We start from the raw sequence: 19469 nt of genomic DNA, 5'->3' as shown, positions 1-19469 counted from the left end.
GGGTTGATACAAGTGACTTCCAGGAATTCACCAACTAACTGGGAAAACAAAAGTGAAACAATTATGCAGTGTACAACTATGCACTTTCCTAGCAGTGCCTTCACCAAGCACCCTAATTTCCTCTCTTCACTACTGAAGAAAGTACAAAAAATCTGAAGAGCTTCCGAAGTATTTCTGGTCATGTTAATGTCTTCATCAACAGAGAGTGTTTCCCAGTCAGGTAAGGAAAAACGACACAGCAAAAACTGTGTAATAGGTCAATTTGCACAGCAAGGCCCAATGGGAAAAGCATCAAAAGAACAGCTATCAGACAATATTTGGGTACAAAGGAATACAGCTGATAGAACTATATGGTATTTCCACCCTTTTGGTCAGCTACATACAGATGGACACATCTCACAAACAAAACTGACCTAAGAAAAAGCAAATCTGTTTTAACCACAAGAGACCAGTTATCCAACTAAAATCCCCTACTGCTCAAGTTAAGCAGACATAAGTAAACTACATTTTGGTGTAGACGACACAAAAGAAGATTTTGACACAGCAAGTTTTCTCATGGTAATACAGCAATAGCTGAAGTGCATTGCAGCATGTTTTTCCAGGTGCAGCTAAACTTTTTCTTCAAAGAGACTTCTGTTGATACAGAGAGATCCTCAAAAGACATTGGGATTATAAAAATAGCACCTTTACTTACTTTGTCAAGAAGTCTGGCTGTTGTCCTGGGAGGCGGACATTCAACATTTCTCTCCATACAAAGGTTATCAAAGAACCTGCGAGTTTCTGAAATTGCAGACAAAAATTAGAACAGGAACCCCAGCAACCATTTTTTGTTCTTCAACATTTCTTAAGAGTGACTTACAAGATCTCAATGGTAGACACCATGAAAAATATGAGTTTAAACGTCAATCTACAAAAACAGTGTTTGGTTTTAACTGTTTACAGTAAAAGAGTAGTTATTTTATACTTCAGAAATTTGACAACAGTTAAGCACAACACCACGTAACTGCTGGATGTAATTAATTGGGGGGGGGGCCCCCCCCCCAGACCCCGCAACTGGGCGCAAAAACAATCACTACAAAGTATATGAACTAGTTTCCTTATGTCTCTTAATACCAGGAATAAAATAGCACATAATTACATTTTTAAGAAAGGCCCTAATAATCATACACCCAAGCTACAATTACAGGCATGTAAACTCAACCACACAAAAGAGAAGGAATAAGAAGTAAAAAGCTGGATCTCTTCAAGAACTCCCTACATCATGCCTCTTGAGTATATCCTTTCACATATATTCAACAACAGAAGAGGCTAAAGAGTCAGCTCCTGCCAAAGACGGCAAGGAATGAAGGCTTCTCTCTAGACTCAGGTAAACCAACAAAACCAGAGGAAAGTAATCCCATATGTTAGTACTACTTCAGAAAAAGCAGCTGACAGACTGCAGCCTGAGAACTTGTGACCTTTTGCCCACTTTCTGTTACGGAAGAATTACAGGACACTCATACTCAGCATCTAACCTTCAGTTTCAAAACACTCAGTTGATGGAAATTTCACTCCTAGGACCTTTTCCAGATCATACACCATGCTAATGCGCCGGAAGGGAGGAGTAAAATCTATCTCATAGGTCTGTCCATCTTGACCATCTGGGTGGTAAGTGATCTTGTAACTCCCAGTAATGTGTTTCACCATCCCTACAAAAGGAACGTGAGGTTTAGAAAAATAGTATGCTACATAATAACCAATTCTTCCAGAGATTCTTACTCATTTTTTAATAATTTTGCATACTTCACCTGAAAGCAACTTCTCTGTAATTTCCATTAAGTCATGGTAGTCTGCATAAGCCATATAAAATTCACAAGTTGTGAACTCGGGGTTGTGAGTCAAATCAATTCCTTCATTCCGGAACTGACGCCCAATTTCATATACTCTATCCAGACCACCAACCACCAGCATCTAAACAAAATGAAATTCTAGTAAATACAGTTTCTCAAAAGAACCTAAGAGAGCCCAAACACATGCAACTGCAACACAACCTTACAAATCTCATTCATGAGACAAGTCCACCTTTCTTCAAAAATAATCCTCATTTTAGCTACACTTGCTTTTGTTAAAACAGTTTGAAGAATATGGGCTTAGTAAGGCTTGCATTTTACCTTATGGTAAAGTTCTGGAGCAATTCTCATATATAAATTCATATCCAGTTCATTGTGGTATGTGATAAATGGTTTTGCCACAGCTCCGCCTGGAATTACATTCATCATAGGAGTTTCAACCTGTAACAACAAAAACAATTTCCCTGTTTTCATGAAATCTGTTTCCAAACCAGAAATGCACAGATCAAGCAAACAAACAAAACCAGCTAGTTTTGATGAAAAAACTGTATTTCACTTATTGTTCGGCATTCCAGTATATAGAAACAATTCTGAACTAAAATGCACTGAAAAAAACTGCACTTTTTTCATGCAGTCAGTAATAACCAATTACTTAATTCATCTGTTGATATGAAGAGTCATTCATATTTACTACAAATGTGAACCTGCTGGGTTCATGTTATCAAAGCCAGGAACAGCGCTGTGGTATTATCACAAAATCCTCTCTCTACACCGCAGAAAATTAAATTCAACATGGCCAAGTGCAGTTTCCTGCACCTAGGTCAACACAATCCAATTCTGCCTACAGGAAGTAAAATTGGCTTTTCTCTCTACAGGCAAACCAGCATTTTAAAGATGTTGTTTCCACCTTAATTTACTGAAATATGGAAAGGACAGCAGTAGTTTGGAGTATTGCCTTGATAAAGGTTCCCAAGCCATAACCTCACCAACTGATGAATAACCTTAACTTTAGGAAGAGAAGAAAGGAATTGCTCCCATTACATTAAATTGATAAAACACACCATGCTGAGGCAATTATTGTCAGTTCTGTAAGTACTTTGTACATGAGCCTGAATATAAAACATCCTTGAAGCCGAGAAATTGTAAACACATTCAGTATGCAAAGAGAAGTGAACACCAATGCCTTACCTCAAGAAAGCCCAACTCATCTAGAAAGCTACGAAGGTAAGTGATGATCTTTGCACGGGTTATAAATTTCTGCCTCACATAATCATTAAGAATTAAATCCAAGTATCTCTGACGATATCTGGTTTCCTGAAAAGAACACGTATACTTAGAACAAGCTAGATAAAATGTCATGCCAAAGGAAAAAATACCAAAACAAAACTAATATTCCTTTGTTGACTGATAATATCAGCAGGTATCAAAGGTTGTCCATTCAGACCTATCTGTGGCATTCTTGCCCATGGCGGGGGTGTTGGAACTAAATGATCTTTAAGGTCCCTTCCCACCAAAACCATCCTAAGATCTGTCAAACTGCCTCCAAGACTGACAGGCTTGACAAATACCTTATCTTTGAGGCCAAAATGAAGATGAGGCAACATGTGCAGGCATGGAGACAACAGAGTGATTTCATAAGGAATAATACTCAGTTCCCCTTTCCTTGTTTTCCCAGGATTCCCCTCTACACCAATAATGTCCCCACGACGCAGCTTGCTGTTAACACGGAAATACTCTTGCTCTGATTTGTAAAGGCTGTAATTACAAAACAAATATAAAATATAAGCACGTTTGCTTAAAGTTCAACATTCCAAGACAAAATGCATTTAAAAACCTATTTTTAAAAATTTTTTTTAAAAAATTGTGTATATATATATATATATATATATAAAAGTTATTTTAACAGGAAATCGACCACAACATCTGAAACAAAACATTACTTGGCTGCCTAAGCCAAACCACAGATGAAATAGAATACTCAAATACAGGTATCTAGACCCCAGAATGCAGTGCAGTTTAGAATGCTACTGGGGATACCTCTGCTTACCTGGAATTTGCCATGACCTGCAACTTGACTCCTTCACCACGAAGATCATAGAAAATCAGTTTCCCTCCAGCAGCACGCTTTGCATGGATTCGACCTAAATATCAAAGTATGCTAAACATCAGGAAAAGAGTCCCTAGCAGAAAGGATACAGGGGCAAAAGCCACAGTACTATCACTTAGAATCATCAGCTCTGAACTATTCACTAACTACAAAAGAGAAGCAGTTAAGTCGCAAAATGAAAACTAGAAAGACCATAAAAATTTTGGGTCCCAGAGCCTATGTTACAGTCTGATCTTATAGTTGCAAGGGAAGTTGCACAGGTCCACTCAGTCTGAAGGGTACGTCCTGAATAGTTTAACACTGCTACAGACTTCATGACTAAGTAAGAGATCAGCAAAACTCAAAAAAGACCAACCCATCAATAAAAGCAGCTAAGATTTTACATTTTCCTGTATCCCAGATAAACTTTTACCTGCCACTCTCACTGTAACGTTTGTCAGGTGATCTCCTGGCTGCAGGTGACTGTACTTGTCTATAAAATCTGAGAGAGATAAGTCAACATGGAACTTGTGGGGATAGGGATCTTCATTGGAGCCCTTAAGCTGTTGGACTGCATGGCTACGAATCTTGTAGTATTGCTGTCACAAGAAACAAACAAAATCAAATTATTTTATTAGACTCTGAAAATATGCTACAGGCTGTGAACTAAAATGCAGCTGCCCTGATGCAGGAATATACATCTCTCCCCTTTTAGCCATTTAACTACCCATGAATAAAAAAAAATCAAATGCAAGTCAGTAAGATTTATTCAGAGAACATCTAATAAGCATGGGACCATATGCTCACATTTGGATCCAAGCTCTCCTCATCAGCACCAACGTTATCGTCAGAAGTCAAGGAAGGCTTATTTGAATGCTTTTCACTTTGCTCTTTCTGCTTTGCTTCTTTTTCAGCTGTTTTTCTCTCAGCCTTTAAACGTCTCTTCAGCTCACTGCAAAAGAGAAGGAAACTGGATGCAGCAAGTACTCCGATACTTCTACAGGAAAATGGTTGGCAGGATTCTGCCAAAATCTAACTGGACAAATAACCCTGTCACTTCTCTTACTTTTCCCAATAGTCAGAACAATTCTTAAACACGTTTAAACATTTTCTACTTTGAACTCCTTCAGTTCATCCCCTACGATACAAATACTCAGAGAAAGTGAAAGCGAAATTATACAAAGTTTAGACAGACCACGAGAACGCGTGCCTACGTGTCCAAGGGTTTGCCCCACTCTGTTGTATCCTAAGAACTTAGCAGCCCCACACAGCGTGTAAGTGAAACAAGGCGAACTCCCCCCGAAATAACGTAGGGTTCCCGAAGTCACCTTCGCTGTTCAGCCTATTCCCCCACGGCCCTCGGGCTCCTGCCGCGCTCCTGACCCCGCCTTGCAGGACTCCATAAGGAAAGAAGCGGCTCAAGCCAGACGCAAAGCACCGACCTGCTTTGGTCATGAAGCGCCTGCTGACATCGGAGCGCGGGCGCGGCCCTCCAGACCCAGCTGCGGAGCCGCGCAGCGCCGGAGCTCAGCATGGCGCTCCGACGGGTGCCTTGGCGGAGACACGCACCAGGTCAGCTGGACACACTTCACCTCCCCGGCCCGGCCCCACCTGACCACCCGCGCACCCTCACTTTTTGCTGAGGTGCGACTCAGTCTCCGCCGCTTCGCACTCGCGCGCCGCCGCCGCCATCTCCATCTCCCCACTGTTGCCGCCGCCCTTCCGCCTTTGCGCGCCTGCGCACGCGGCGATGGTGGCGGGCGGAGCTGGGGCGGCGATGGCGGGCGGCCAGGCCGGGGCGGCGCGGTCCCGATCGCTTTTCCTGTGGGATGACGGCCGTCCTATGCGGTTCTACCTGCGGCCCGGCCTAGCCAAGCTGCGCGTGGCGCCACTAGTGCTGGCGGGCGGCGGGCGGCTGTGCCGGGTGCAGGAGCCGGGGGCCGTGCTCCTGGCGCAGCCCGGCGAGGCGGCTCCCGACGGGGCCGTCTCAACCGAGTACGTGACAGAGTGCGTGGAGCGCAACCAGCGACTGCCGCTGGAGCCCTTCCTGTTGGCCGCCCGCGGCCGCCTGGCCTTCACGGAGGCAGAGGATGCGGCGCTGCTCCGGGCGGTGCGCGGCCAGGGCACGGTGCGGGAGAGCGGGCGTGCGCTGTGGATAGAGCTGGAGCGGAGCGGCCTGACGCGGCACAGCTGGCAGGCCATGCGTGACCGCTACCTGCGGCACCTGCGGCCGCGGCTCTGCGGTGAGCGGGGGCCACAGCGGCAGGGGAGGGCTGCGAGGGGTTGTGGTGGCGGGAACGAGCGTAGGTCCGGGCCCCGCTGAGGCCCTGCAGACGATGCCCCCGTATTTCCGCAGAGCCCCCGCAGACGGAGGATCCCACGCAGATCAAGGGTCTGTTCGCGGCAGCTAATCGGGAGTTTGAAAGCACGGAGGTGAGCGACCGGGGCAGCCGGGGGAGCAGCAGTGCTGCTGCAGCCGCTACTGCTCGCGAGCGGAACGGGGCAGGACTTCCCCGGTGTCACAGACGGTGCGGTAGAAACTCACGATTTACACATGAAATGAGTTTGCGCCGCGATATCCCTTCTGTGGCTAAACAAGAACTTCGTTTTGAGCTGTCACCTATGTGGTTTGCGATAAATGGTGCCTCGCTGGTGCATTTTGTCTTGATTCCCTGCCCGAGTTAACATGAGAGGGTTTATGTGATGGGGGTTATCTCGTTAAAACCTGTGTTGGCAAATGGAAATCATCCTTTCAGCTCAGGCAAAAAACGTTCCTGCAGTTGCATCAACACTTACTTTTGCCTTTTCTGCTTAGTTTGTTCAAATTCTTCCTTATAGTTCCTTATGCTTTGCTGTGATCAGTACAGTCTTATTAACAGATAGGGCTTCACTTCAGTCACTAACTTTTACTATGCCTAGTAATTTCTGGGGTTTTAATATACTGTAGAGTCAGAATGAAAGGTGGTTGGTTGCAGTGGTAAAAGACTTGCCAGAAAATACCATGTCTAATTGGTGATTCCACTTCTCTTACTGTTAGTCAGAAAGTGACTCTTCAGACGTTGCAGAACTTTCTACACAAGATGGAGTGGGAAGGTCCCCTGGAGAAACAGCATCTGATCTGAAAACTGGGCCAGAAGACCCTGCTTTCCCTGGCATTAAATTACAAAGTCAAGAAAGACCAAAAAGGACTTGTTCTTCTTCCAGTGTGGTAGGACAAGTAGTAAAAACTATGGAGCACTTCATGGAGAAGTTTGCTGTGGACCTGTTCACTGTTACACAGGCCTTTCTGAAAAACAGCGGTGACGTGGAGGCTACTTCATACTTTCTGCAGACAGGGCAGCGCTTGGATGGGTACCCTGTATGGAGCAGAGAGGATGATTTAGAATTGCAAAAGGATGATGAACATGTCAGAAATAAATTGATAGCAAAATTTGGAGCTGAAAATGTAGCAAAGCGGATAGTATTTAGGGAGAGTTAGCAAGAGGACATGACTGATCTAGTAGGTTGCATGAAGTTAACAGTAGTTTCAGAAATGCAGTGGAAAATTTGATCAAAGTTCTGAAGTTTCAGAAATGCTTTAAAGTAATTTTTTTTTAATTAAAAGGCCTATTTTGCATCTCTACAGGTCTAAGAGGTGCAGCTGCTTTCATCCAAGCAAAGTAACACTTGTACCAGGCCGTATATTCTAGCTGGGAAAAGTACACCAGCTTTCAGGGCTGTGAGTAATAGCTGAAGTAGGAAATAAAAATTAAGAAAGAATAATCAGAAGCTATGTATCTATCACCTAAGTTGTGTTTGAGAGAGAACACCATTGCTAGGATACAGTCACAATCTGAAAAACTTGGTACTTCTAGCCTGAAACTGTGCACTGGTCACTTATTTTAATATTATTTGAAGTAAATCCTAAAAATCTGGAATTCATTCTTTTGATGAAATAAAATGGGCTGGTAAAGGCAAAGATTTTTTTTTTTTCTCTAAGGAGTTAACATTTTGGGTTTTTAGTTTATGGCCCTGTGGCACTCAGAAAATTAAGGTGAATTGGGAAATGGTTGATTTTAAGCCAAATTAAAATTACACTGAAAATAAATAAGGAGATAATGAGACTGCTGTTTCAGGAAGCCACTGCAACACCTACTCATTATTCAAGGAGCTAAGCAATGTAACCACATAAATGCTAAACCAGCACTATCCTGTGTTTCACTGGACTGAAAAAGTGAGAATTAGTTGGCACAGTCATGCTATTCAGAGTAGACTTTGAACAGTTATTCAAGATTCGTGTGGAAGCCAGACAAGCACTCAATGAGAGAATGCAAGACAACACAGTAAATAAAGTAGTAAGATTTTTTTTTAAATTAGAAATGTTACCAGCTCAATTTGAAATCCAAGTATTGCTGATAACCAGGTTCATGAACAGGTGACCTGTCACCTCTTGCAGCCGAAAACTCCCATTCTAGCTTGGGCAGTGTACACATCTCAGCAGTACCATAGTGTTGCAATGGTCTTGTTCAACAAAACTGCTCTAGAATTCAAAGTGAGGGGTGGAACATATTAAGTAGCTGCAATATAACATGGTCAAATTTACTATATCCTTTTATAATTCTAAGTGACGCTTATTTTAAGAGTGGGTTTGTCTTACTGGGGCAGTTAGTCTAACGTGCAGTGCAGACTTCTGAGTCCACATACAGTGGTTTTTTACCTTTGCAGAGCTGTATGGACACACTGTCTGACGCTGAGAATCTTTCCATACGCACTTGGTGCGCTCAGTAGGTATAGGAACTAAGACACAAAGACCATAGTTTACTCAAAGTTGCCCTCTTTCATCTCTCATGAACTCCTGAAAGGTACTGCTTATCCATAGATTCACTTGCCTTGTGCAGGCACATGGGTCTAGGTCTCTTTCACCAGGTTAAAACCTGGAGGACCCAGAGACGACACCATATCATATGGTTCTACTTCTGGTTCTGCCTTTCCCCATGAAAAAAATCCTTGTCTTGTGTGCTTTGTCTTACCTACAACACAGTTATGCTCCTTTCAACATGCTGGAGACAGTTTGGTTTTCGATGTTCATATGAGGTCCCTGTGCTATCACAAAAGGTCAGGAAGGTTCTTTTTGTAGCTCAAAGAAATTTCTTATTGCCTGGAGCAGCAATATTTGTATACCTGGAAAAGTAAGCAAAGTGGCAATGCACATACAAGGACTTTGAGTTAATTCCACAGCCAGAAATTCTGGGTCTGCAAACTATTACCTGGAATTTGGGTATTTCCTATTTGCTTCCTTTCAGAAGCAAATTAGCAAATTTAGCCAGCATTCATCAAAATCAATTAATTTCTGCCCTTTCGTAGCTAGAGTTACCAGTGAAAAACTGATTGTATGCACCAGTTGGAAGAGCAACAGACAGGAATACCACAGAGTCAGCTCTTAAATGTCCTTTTGGCTGGAGACTTCTCCATCTTACATTTCATTGGTACAAAACCAGAGTTTACTCTTCTAAACTTGTACAATGTAAACTTAATGTTTGTTTCTAAACAGACTTCTGTTATCTTTATTGCGTATGCCAAAGGATGTAGTCACAGTTTTACACGTTGTCAGCAGCATCTTGAGATTTTCGGGGATTTTGTTGGGTTTTCCTTTTCCTCCTCCGAAAAGTATTTTAAGTCATCTTTGCTCGCATTAAGACAACTTGAAATTTTCATGTTACCAGACTGGTAGCAGACTTCACTGTTCCCAGAAAAAAAAAATCTTACAAATTGTTGCATTGAGGAAACATACCTAAAGCCCTGTAATAAAGATATACTGAAATCAGTCCTGCATTTTCTCTGATTAAGCTTAGGAAGCAGAAGCGAAAGTAATTTTCAAAACAGTGCATTAAGGAAATGCATCATACGTTACTTTCACGTCATTTTTTTACTGACTAGAAACACTATGAAGTGTTCACTATTGTGAACACTATTGTGTTCAGGTAAACGTGATACACAGAATTGATTGAGTCCACTGAAAACAAGTATTCATAATAAAACTTAAGCCACTCAAGCTGACATTGGTTATTGTAGAGATAATTAGCAATGCAGTGAAAAGAATCTATTTTTGCTCAGAATCAAGCTTCTTGGCACTTAAAGTAGGAAGCTCTTTAACTTTAGTAAGGCTTTTAGCTGCTTTTAACTGAGTATGCTAAGGTCTGTTTTAAAGGGACTATAAAGAAAAACAGTGGCTCTGTGCTTCTCTTGCACGGTACAACTCCCACTTCTGTATGTCAGCTTGCCTGCCTTAAGTTTGCATAAACACGTAGAAAGAAAGATACCTTGCTTTCAGTGAACTTACTGCCATGATGGCAGTGCTGCATACTCAGCATGGATTTTGTCATTCAACAACAAGATCCCTAGTAATAAGACTATTATTTCCATAATACAACAGCCCGCCCTTTTCAGGGATTAGGGGTTTAACTCTAGGAATGCAGATATCCATATTGCTAAGGTAGCGAGTGTTCTGTAGATGTGTGTTAAAGGGACTGCAGTTTACACATGAAAGAGGATATTCAGAAAGAGGTATATGTAGGCATTCCATTCCTCCCCAAATCTGGTAGAAAGTTTTTCTCCTTGTCTTCTGGAACACTGTCAAAAACAGGTGAAAACAAGTCTGTTGTTCAGCTTTGAACTATATATTCTCATTGGAGATGGGATGGTATCTCCAATGGAGACAGTGGAGAATGGCACAGTCCATTAAACATATTTTTTGGTGCTCTAAGACAAGAAATACTCTCACCAAATATTTCAATAGGATATCTTCCTGATCTTCTCTTGGCTTCTTCAATCCACTCCATAAACCTATCTTCCCAGTTTCGGTATTTATGCCAATGGAATCTGTGTCCTTACCTTGTCTTTAAGATCTTAATCTTAGCATGAATTCTTCTGTCACGCCTGTGGACTTTGGGAATTCCAAAGGAAACAGCTGTTCTTGGGTTTGAAAGCTAGAAGACAGAATTATTTCAGCTAAACAATAAATGGATTCACATAATCCCAGAAATGGTTTCCCACATGAAAACCCAGGAGTTTTTCTTTTCAACAATAGCGGGTTTATTCCATTTTCCCATTATACAATAAGTGAACACAAACATTTCCCTAGCTTTGCCACCAAGGCTGTATACTGAGGCACATGAATGGTGCAAAAGGAAAACTGGACTTGAGAACTCAACCATTCAAAAAAAACCCCAAAAAACCCCAAACCCAACATCTTTCCAGAAACCAAAAGTCTGGTCATCCTCGCGTCTTTTCTGACACTACGTATCCTTCATGGCAGCATGACAAATAGTGTTCTATTTATTCAGCTTCTTTTTATGTTTCCTCTTCCTTTGCAGTGCAACTGCTCCATGTGGTTTTCCTAGTCTTCAACTGTGGTCTGTGAGGGGTTTGAGCTTCTGCTGTCTGGTCCTACTCCTTTGGCATTCTGTATGCTCCAACCTAAACATAATTAATTTGGAAAACAAACTTGCATTACTTTAGCCTCCATTGTGGCTGAATCTCCAGGGGTCTTGGAGAGTGACCCTGTGCTGCTGAGAGCTCTCCTGAATGTCGTCAGGGTTCTTGTACTACTTGTCCTTGCATCCATGCACATCAATGCACACACTCTTACACTTCTATGCCTGCACCTCTGTCCTCTTCTGCTCTAGTGAACAGTTCTGCACTCTGCAGCCTTCAGAGGGTAGGTGTAGAGACCAGCTTTTCTGCCTTCAAAATTTGATACTCAGAGGAGTTCTGGGCAAACAAAAGATCCAAAGACATATTTTTCTGTTCTTCTTCAGACTGAACAAGCCGGTAGCCCAGCAAATCCATTGCATCTTTGCACACATTTTGCACTTTTTCTATTTTCTGGAAGGGAAGTGTCTTTCTCCAGGCCTGGGATACTCTCAGCGCATCTCTTGACCCAATATCAAAGGCCTGTGCTCCATGACCCTTCCCATGGGTGATGTTGTGGACCCACTTCCGAAGCTCTGGTGTGAAATGGAGTTCTGCAAACCTGTACATCTGGGCAGCCCTTGCTAGTGGGTCTCTGACAATGTCTTCATAGCGAACCAGCAGATACCGGTCTTTCAGGAAGGTGGGAACGGCCTGACTTCCTGCCTTGTATATCTCAACATGGCTTTTGCAGATTACTTGCATTGTGTTGTAGGGCCCCATTTCTCCCTTTGTCTTCTGAGACCCCACAACAATGTTACTGTCACGTTTCAGGTCTGCCATTGTATTCTCTCGGGACCTGAACACAGCCCGAGGATCACGTACCAAGTGAATGATTTTGAGGTTCAGGGATGGATCAGTGAGAAGGGGATAGAGAACTTTCAGGTCAAAGAACCGAACTTCCTTGATGGCAACATGGCTGTAGGTTTTACAAGCTTCCTCCACCTTGCTGAATGGGTACTTGCCACAGATTGTTTTGCAATTGCCTGCTGTGATAATGTCACTGCGACTGAATGAGTCACAGGCAGGGGGGGAGCACAAGGCTCGGCTTGTCTCCCACTGAAATAAATCAGACTTTTTCTTCTGGCTAGACATGTAAGCATCAAACACAGACATGTCACACAGAAAGACCGACCTGACTAAGTCCCGCACTGCCATGTGTAAAACTTTGGCATTGTTCTGGTACATCTTAACCCAAACGTGCCATGCAGGTTCCATCAGGTAGAAGACACTGGGGTGCTGGCTGAAGATTTGTCCAGTGAAGGAAGATCCTGACCGCCAGGAGGAGAGAATGAGGATGTGGACAGGAGAAGGTCTTTCTTTCATGTGGGCATTGTTGCTGCAGGGTATGAAGTGGATCAAAAGGAAGGACAGAACTACCAGAATCAGGAGCACCTGCACTCTTCTAGACTTCACCATGATTGCAAGGGACCTGCAGAGACAGAGAAGTTCAGCATCACAAGATGATGAAAAAGGCAGGGTGTGGTGCATCAGGCTCCTGTGCATCTTTTTGCAGGCACGGGGTTTTGGAAAGCTGCCACACTACTAGTGACACTGTGACAACCACAGCACAAGGAGTCTTTGCAAAGGATGTAAGTACTGGAGGACTGAAGGTTTTCTGCAACAAAACCACTGTTTGTCAGTAAGGTGTTCTAATGTAGTCTTAGAAGATACTGAAAAGCTTGTCTGCACTTTCATCAAAGTTTAAGAGCTAGTTGAGTGCACTGAAGTAAGTGTGTACACACAAACGTGTGCTTCATGTACATAATCCCTGCAAATGATCCTGGCAATTTTTATGAAGGAAAGATGTAAAACCTCGCTTTTTGTGGAGAATTCAACAGTTCCACATTGTTACTTTTAAACACCTACTCTGTCTGACCAATATTTACAATTATTTTTATGCCAAAATGCTGTAAACATACAATGTAGGTTTCCATTTGTTTTGATTATACTCCTTTTGAAATTTCAGGAAACATTTATTGTCACCACTGGAAAAACTTCACATACCAAAGGAAGAAGCTTGGCACTGTAATAAATCCAAGCACAGTATCTCCTCCATAGACAAAGCTTTGTAGGCAATTTTGCTAGAAAGACCTACAAGGGTTTATCTTTTCCATCTTCGTGTAGGCAGGCTTAACTGCTTACCTGCCCTACTAATCCCCTTCTTAGCCTAATTCCTTTTTAAAGACCATCACCTGCTATCCCTCCCTCCAACCCCACTTATCCTATAGGTCTTTTATGAGAAGAGGTACAATAGAATGTGCTAGTTGAACTCAAAGGTCTGCTCAAAGCTGGCTCCTTATTTCATACACTAAACCTCTCTTCTGCCTGTGCAGGATGACTGAATTATTGGAAAATGTCTAATAATTTTCGTGCCATTGGGGACACGGCATGAAAATGCCACAGGGACAATTTGTAGCCTGAATACCAGCTGGCACAGGAATCTGCAGGAAGTACACCATTGAAGATGGGATCTGAGGCAGAAAGAATTAATTAATTTCTTTTAAAGTACATAAAAGCACACTTTGCCAATTACTCCTGTCTTGTGCGCACTCCTTCTGTCCCCCAGCGGTGCCTGACTGTGCCTCAAATACAGGTTGGGTGTCCACAGCATGGGCCACCCCTGGGGACAGGCTCCTTGGGCAGCACTGAAGCCCAGGCAGCACGGAGTGCTCCCCATCACCATCTGCCGAGTTGGCAGTTTAGCTGTGCCACAGTGGAGACAGACCTCTCTTGCCAGTGCAGATGCTTTGTATTTTCCAAGGTGAACTAAAATTGAAAAACTTTTCTGGTTCCTAGTCATGGTCAGTCCCAGGGAAATCCACAGCAAGACAGGACAGAGAGAGCAGGGCCTTTAGGGCAAGATGTTAATCCTGGACAGAGCAGCATCTGAGCCCAGGCCCTTACAGCTGTGTACACTGCTTTTGTGCAGTCCACAATTGCACGAGACTCAGGCAGCCATGCCCATGCAGAGCAGCAGCCCCCCTGCTCAAGCAGCAGAGGTATAAAGGGACTCAACTGGCTGCAATGCAGACACTGCTTCCCTGCTACATGCTTGCTATGTCATCTGGGTCCACAGTAATTATGAATGTTCCCAAAGTTTCCCTAACCTCCTCCTTATGCCCCGCCTAAGTTTTCCTCTGCAGCAAAGCTTTCAGACTAATTTGCATGGGGGTGCCTCCTCCCATGATTTCAGTTCCTCTAGTACTGATGTTTTAGATTTTCAGGTACAGTCACTGCTGCAAACCAACTAGGAACAGTACTAATCTGTGCCTCCAACATATATGCATAAATTGGCTTGTTTATCTGAGCTACCTGCTGTGCATTTGTGTTGAGCTTAGGGTTTATAAGGCAGCAACTATAATTTCCCTGAGTGAGGCCAATACCCAGCCCAGTGGGTAAGCCTGGTTGTTGCCAATAGGTGCTACCACAATATGAATTTTACTTTAGTAATGTCTTGTAAGGATAGGGCTGTGCATTTAGTGAGGGACCACATCATTCTGATCTCCTGGATAAGAAGCTCTCTGAGTTTTTTGGTTGGACAAATGGCCTGTAGTGTTTAGGTCCGACAAAGAGCTGAATGAGGCTGCTGTTTGGACCAACCCTAGGAAGAGCTGCAAACAAAGACTGTTGTAAAAGTAAGTGATATATCAGCTTCCTCCTTGCAAATGAATACAAGCAGTGTTTACCAAAAGTCCTGGCTTCCAAATGAACTTTGATGATATCACTTCTATCTGGCACCATTAATATTGTTATTCTAGCTCCTGACAGAGTTCCTGGAATATAGCCAGAAGCTATAAATTGAGAAAAAAACTCTTGTTGAACAGACATGAACAATGGCATGAAGACAGATACCCAGGCAGATTTAAAACCACTGAAATAGTTGTTTCTTTGGAAACCTACATGTAAGTTGCCTGAGTAGGACAATGGAATCAGGTATTTTTCAGGAAACAAAAGTAAATTTTTATCTTGAATCAAATCAGGGTAGGATAGCTGGATGTTTTAGACATTTCACAGAGTGACCTGCTTTTGATAGAAATGACCTCATGTGAGACCAAAGTTTCAACAGCTTCTTCACTCTTATATAAGAAACAGTGATAATTGTTGCCCTCACAAGTCTGTTCCACAGAGAGTAGAAGGACTGAAATGAGCTGTGTGCCTGATGAAGTGGAATAAAAGAGCAGCATCATACTATACTATCTATCATACATTCCCTAATATGAGAGAAATACTAATTATATAACCTTATTTTTCACCACCGTATTTCCCAATCATGGGAGCTGGGATGTTTCTAAACTAAGGTCTCAAGTTTAACCACATTTGCTCTACAGCAAACATCCAGAGTCACTAGTGACTGAGTTAATTTCATATAGCAAAAGTGAAAATACGAAGCCCTCACAGAGCTGCCGAGTAAAGGTCAGCCCAGAATGATTGAGACAATCTCAGCTGCAGAACAAGAAAAGTACACTGTTACTGTGTGCTAACAGAGATGAACCAAGATTTGGCTGAGAGCAGAAAGAACTGGAAGAATCTCAGGGCACAAAGGATGCAATATAGAAACTACTGAAAGATACAACAATCCAGTGTCACCATGTTAGAGTCTCCCACAGCAAATACTGCCCAATCAGCAGCTAGTCCCAAAAAAAACCCCCAAAAAACCCTCCCCAAAAAACCAACCAGAGACTTACACTTTTCCAGAAACACACAGGGACTTTGGAAAAGCATTACAGAAAGCAGCAGGAAGCCCAAGGGAAATGTACCCATGAAACACACTCAGCATTGGGCACCATATCACCAGAGTACAGGTTTACTGAACTTCTGCACGTCTCTGGCAGGTGTGAGACAGTTACAGCCCAGAAACACCTTGTGCTGTGCAAACTAATGTTGAGTGCTCTGCTAGTCTGAGGGAGTTCTCCAGACCTGTACAGGTTCCCCATTGCTGTAATGGCAGCAGTATAGCAAAGAGGATCTGGCACCAGAGAAGCCCCAGTCACTGCTCTTTGATGGCACTGATGGTTGCTCATAGTTTTTTCAAATGCTGCTTCAATTTGGCCGGGTCAGTTTCTGCAGAATTAGGAGTCATCTGCCCATTCAGAGGTGAGCAGCTGGCATGACTGTCACTAGTGGGAAAAGCTGAGCAGGGGCACTGACAAGACAGTCTGGAGAAGCAGGAACTACCCTCTAGCCAGACCCTCAGCTTCTGTCTGAAGAAAATTGTCACAATTTGCTGGCATCAAGAGCATCCACACTAGATACCAAGAAATGGTTGAAAATCTCACCTTAACAAGTCCTCTTGAAGCACCACCAGACCTGATTGTTGCCCTCACACACATTCACTGCTGTGGTACACACACCTCCATGCAGTCACACGAACAACTGTGCATTCACAAACTGGTGCTCTGCCTTCATGCTGGGGTCTCATATACACAAGTACTTAGGTCCTACCTACACCTGTGCCTGCCCCTTCCTGTCCTCTTCGTGTACATCCCAGCTCTAGGACTGACTGCTCTACACTGCCCGCCTACTTTGACCAGCCTAAAACTAGAAAACTCCACCCTGCACTAAGCAAAAAGCATGGGAATGGCAGTTTCTTGCAGGGGTGCAAATGACCAGGTGCTGCTAGTAAAGGAGCAAGGCCAGAAAGTTCATGAAGGAACCTGAGAAATACTTTTAACTCCTGTTGCAAGACCCAAAAGAGACTGCTGCCTGTAAAAGCAGGAACAGGGATGTCTGTAGAGTGTCAGAGCAAAGGACAAACAAGTTGCAAGGAGGACCAGCTTGCCCACCATGAGTGCAGAGATAGAGCATATTTTCCTACTATTTTTCTGGCTGCTTGTCGTGTTGTCAGCAGATGCAGATTCCCATGAAATCTTTTTGACTCTTCTTTGTCTGTACCTTGTTTGAATTAAACATCTAGGGGGCTGGGAAAGAAAACGGTGTGAAAGGACAAGCTGTGAAAGGAGCAGTTGAACTTGGCCTGTTAATGATTCACAAGGGTGCTGGAGCTGCAATGGGACTGTGCCAAGTAAGGTAGTGAAACAGGGCAGCACTGGGCTCAAGAGAAGTACTTCCACACAGAGACAGTTGCTTTGGGTCATTCCTATTCCAGATCTTAGAGAGTCTGTCACACAGTCTGGAGAGATAGAGACCTCTTAATGGTGCCCTCTGTTCCCGAGGAACTCACTGCTGCTCTCAGGGCAAGTGGAGTATAGGAGATAGCTAAAGAAAAAATCTGGGCGAGGCTGGTCCTTCCAGCAGGAGGGACAATCTGAATGGGGGAGGTCATGTTCCCTTTCACTTGCTGCATTGCAGACACAGATGGTCAAGCCCTGGTAACCCTGGGCTGGGAAACAAGGTGAGAAGTTGGCAGTGATCCAGGTAGGGCCCTGTAGAGAACTGTGCAATGTTCAGTGCAACCTGGACTTCTGGTATATGTTGCCATGCCCTGCACTGACACACAGGATTTACCTGTATGTCATTAGGTGTTAGAAAACCTTTGTAAAGGCCACACCACTTGAGTGGCTCTTTCTGAAGGATTATTCCTCCCTGGCCAACAGTTGCATGAACAGAGATGCATCAAAACTTATGTTACAGCTGTATGTAGTTTGCCCAAGATATGCCAATCCTTTGGCATCAATATGTAGGCTTTATGAAAGCACTGAATACTACTGTGCAGTCATCTTTTCAAAGGCTTGAGCAGATTAAAAAAAAAAAAGCATTTATTCAACTTTTGAATTAATTTCCCTGGTCAGCTTCTGCCTTATTTACGTACATAGGCAGTCTAAAACCTGAAACCAGCACAGGAACTGAAGCTTGGAGCAGAACAGCTAGTTTAGAGCTGAGAGAAACAATAGCAACAAGCAGACCTGAAGCATGCATAGCCCATGCAATGCACTGGCGTGCAGAAGACCCTGTGCTAGCACCAACTACTTCTGTTCAGGCATCCAGGAAGTAAGTAATTCGGACTTACTGACAACACCTCTTTGCTTTGGCAAAGCTTCAGGGAACACTGACCCGAGACAAATAAGGAAACTAAAGACAATACATAACAAAGCAAAGGGCTGGTATAGATCTGGGCTCCCAGCACTGTAAGCGCCCATGCCAGACAGCCAAACCATGAGGAAGATCCCAGTGCTTCTGCCCCTCGGGAGGCTCTCCCAGTGCTGGGGACAGAGGCTGAAGGCTAGCGTAGAGCCTACAACCTCAACCTTGTTCTGACCAGTTGTTAAGCTTAGCTAGCTTGGTAGGTGCCTTCTAGCTACTGGAACCCTGCTGAGGATGTGTCTTGTGTGGCTGTCCCGTCAATAGCATGACTTCAACCATGCTAAGCCTTCCTTCTCCTGCAGAGCTCCTCTACACTCTCACACTCTGGTTTACAAAATCCCTCACAGTCACCTCAAGTAAGTACTGTCTCCCAGCCCATTGCTGCCACCTCCTCTTACATTCACGGTCTCTCCCTGGCCATTTCTCATGCTTGTGGAAACCTCTATGTGCCTCTGGTGGGTAATGCCATCAGAGGAGGTCAGCTCCTTTGGCTGCTGACAGAGCAGCACATCCTGGGAGAACAAGGTTATGTTCTAGGCCTCACATACAAAGTCTTTCACAGACACCTTCCCTTGGGGTTCCAGTGGCATGCAATGCTCAAGTCTTACCTGAGCTCCCGGAGAGGCTGGGCTCTGGTTTACCAGGGCCTCCACCATCATCCCCCAGACTGCTTCCTTGAAACCATCCTGGGTCCAGATCAGTGAAAACCACATCTTCCCACTGCAGGTGTACAGCATGGCTACATGCTGTACCTGACAGTAGAGAGCAAGCCAGTGTAGACAGGCTCTTGCAACCAAAGGCCATGGCCCCAAGGCAGGAAAACTGCCAGGGACCCCTCTGGTAGACAGACCTACTGAAGGCAGGCAGGGCTACTGGAAGAGGGAGTGGGTGAGGCCAAAGCCAGGAACTGGGCTGCATCCAGGTTCCTAAAGCACCTGGGGGAGCTGATGGTCTCACTGCTGGCAGGTGCAATTTAGCCCAGCTTGCCTGCAGTGCTGGTTTCCCTGTCAGGGTTGAACCTACTGCCAGCTCCTTTGGAAGCTGAGGACTAGTACACTTCA

At 44.0% G+C, this 19469-nt stretch overlaps 3 protein-coding genes across 7 annotated transcripts in view; 1 reads left to right on the top strand and 2 right to left on the bottom strand.

Moving 5' to 3' along the window:
• Window positions 1-5652, bottom strand: part of KARS1 (lysyl-tRNA synthetase 1) — an 8817-nt gene extending 3165 nt beyond the window's left edge. Inside the window, exons 1-10 of one of the 4 annotated variants that reach the window (XM_042022880.1) lie at window positions 5549-5652; window positions 4723-4867; window positions 4349-4514; window positions 3877-3970; window positions 3398-3584; window positions 3018-3143; window positions 2151-2270; window positions 1788-1950; window positions 1515-1688; window positions 695-780 (exon numbers count right to left, since the gene is read on the bottom strand). In XM_042022880.1, the coding sequence (XP_041878814.1) occupies window positions 695-780; window positions 1515-1688; window positions 1788-1950; window positions 2151-2270; window positions 3018-3143; window positions 3398-3584; window positions 3877-3970; window positions 4349-4514; window positions 4723-4867; window positions 5549-5613 (1326 nt within the window). In that variant the 5' untranslated portion in view covers window positions 5614-5652. Of the gene's footprint in view, window positions 1-694; window positions 781-1514; window positions 1689-1787; window positions 1951-2150; window positions 2271-3017; window positions 3144-3397; window positions 3585-3876; window positions 3971-4348; window positions 4515-4722; window positions 4868-5357 lie in introns of those variants that run through there. The other 3 variants (XM_042022881.1, XM_042022879.1, XM_042022882.1) reach the window with 3 other exon arrangements.
• Window positions 5653-5663: 11 nt separating this feature from the next.
• Window positions 5664-9718, top strand: LOC121662077 (TERF2 interacting protein). Its single transcript, XM_042022896.1, has 3 exons — window positions 5664-6158; window positions 6272-6348; window positions 6953-9718. The coding sequence occupies exons 1-3, from the start codon at window positions 5666-5668 to the stop codon at window positions 7391-7393; spliced, it is 1011 nt and encodes a 336-aa protein (XP_041878830.1). The 5' UTR covers window positions 5664-5665; the 3' UTR covers window positions 7394-9718.
• Window positions 9719-10370: 652 nt separating this feature from the next.
• On the bottom strand, window positions 10371-19192 carry LOC121662074 (carbohydrate sulfotransferase 4-like). Of its 2 annotated transcripts, none has more exons than XM_042022888.1 (2): window positions 19017-19192; window positions 10371-12796 (listed from the first exon to the last, which is right to left on the bottom strand). In XM_042022888.1, exon 2 carries the CDS (start codon window positions 12781-12783, stop codon window positions 11605-11607), a length of 1179 nt encoding a protein of 392 aa, XP_041878822.1. In that variant the 5' UTR covers window positions 12784-12796; window positions 19017-19192; the 3' UTR covers window positions 10371-11604. The 2 variants fall into 2 exon arrangements, with proteins under 2 accessions (XP_041878822.1, XP_041878821.1); XM_042022887.1 differs by lacking the exon at window positions 19017-19192 and adding an exon at window positions 16644-16853.
• Window positions 19193-19469: the final 277 nt, after the last annotated feature.

The sequence above is a fragment of the Corvus kubaryi genome, unplaced genomic scaffold (assembly GCF_017639235.1).
Source record: "Corvus kubaryi isolate FWS band 111438036 unplaced genomic scaffold, C.kubaryi_AGA036_p1.0 37225, whole genome shotgun sequence".
Taxonomy (NCBI): domain Eukaryota; kingdom Metazoa; phylum Chordata; class Aves; order Passeriformes; family Corvidae; genus Corvus; species Corvus kubaryi.
This window is presented reverse-complemented; position numbering and strand designations above follow the sequence as displayed.

What these genes read in the sequence shown, in the direction of transcription:
- LOC121662077 (XM_042022896.1), top strand. Translation starts at nt 5,666, where the DNA reads ATGGTGGCGGGCGGAGCTGGGGCGGCGATGGCGGGCGGCCAGGCCGGG. An exon ending in CCTGCGGCCGCGGCTCTGCG is followed by an intron (nt 6,159 to 6,271) that starts GTGAGCGGGGGC and finishes GTATTTCCGCAG; the next exon opens with AGCCCCCGCAGACGGAGGAT. An exon ending in GGGAGTTTGAAAGCACGGAG is followed by an intron (nt 6,349 to 6,952) that starts GTGAGCGACCGG and finishes TCTTACTGTTAG; the next exon opens with TCAGAAAGTGACTCTTCAGA.
- LOC121662074 (XM_042022888.1), bottom strand. Translation starts at nt 12,783, where the DNA reads ATGGTGAAGTCTAGAAGAGTGCAGGTGCTCCTGATTCTGGTAGTTCTG.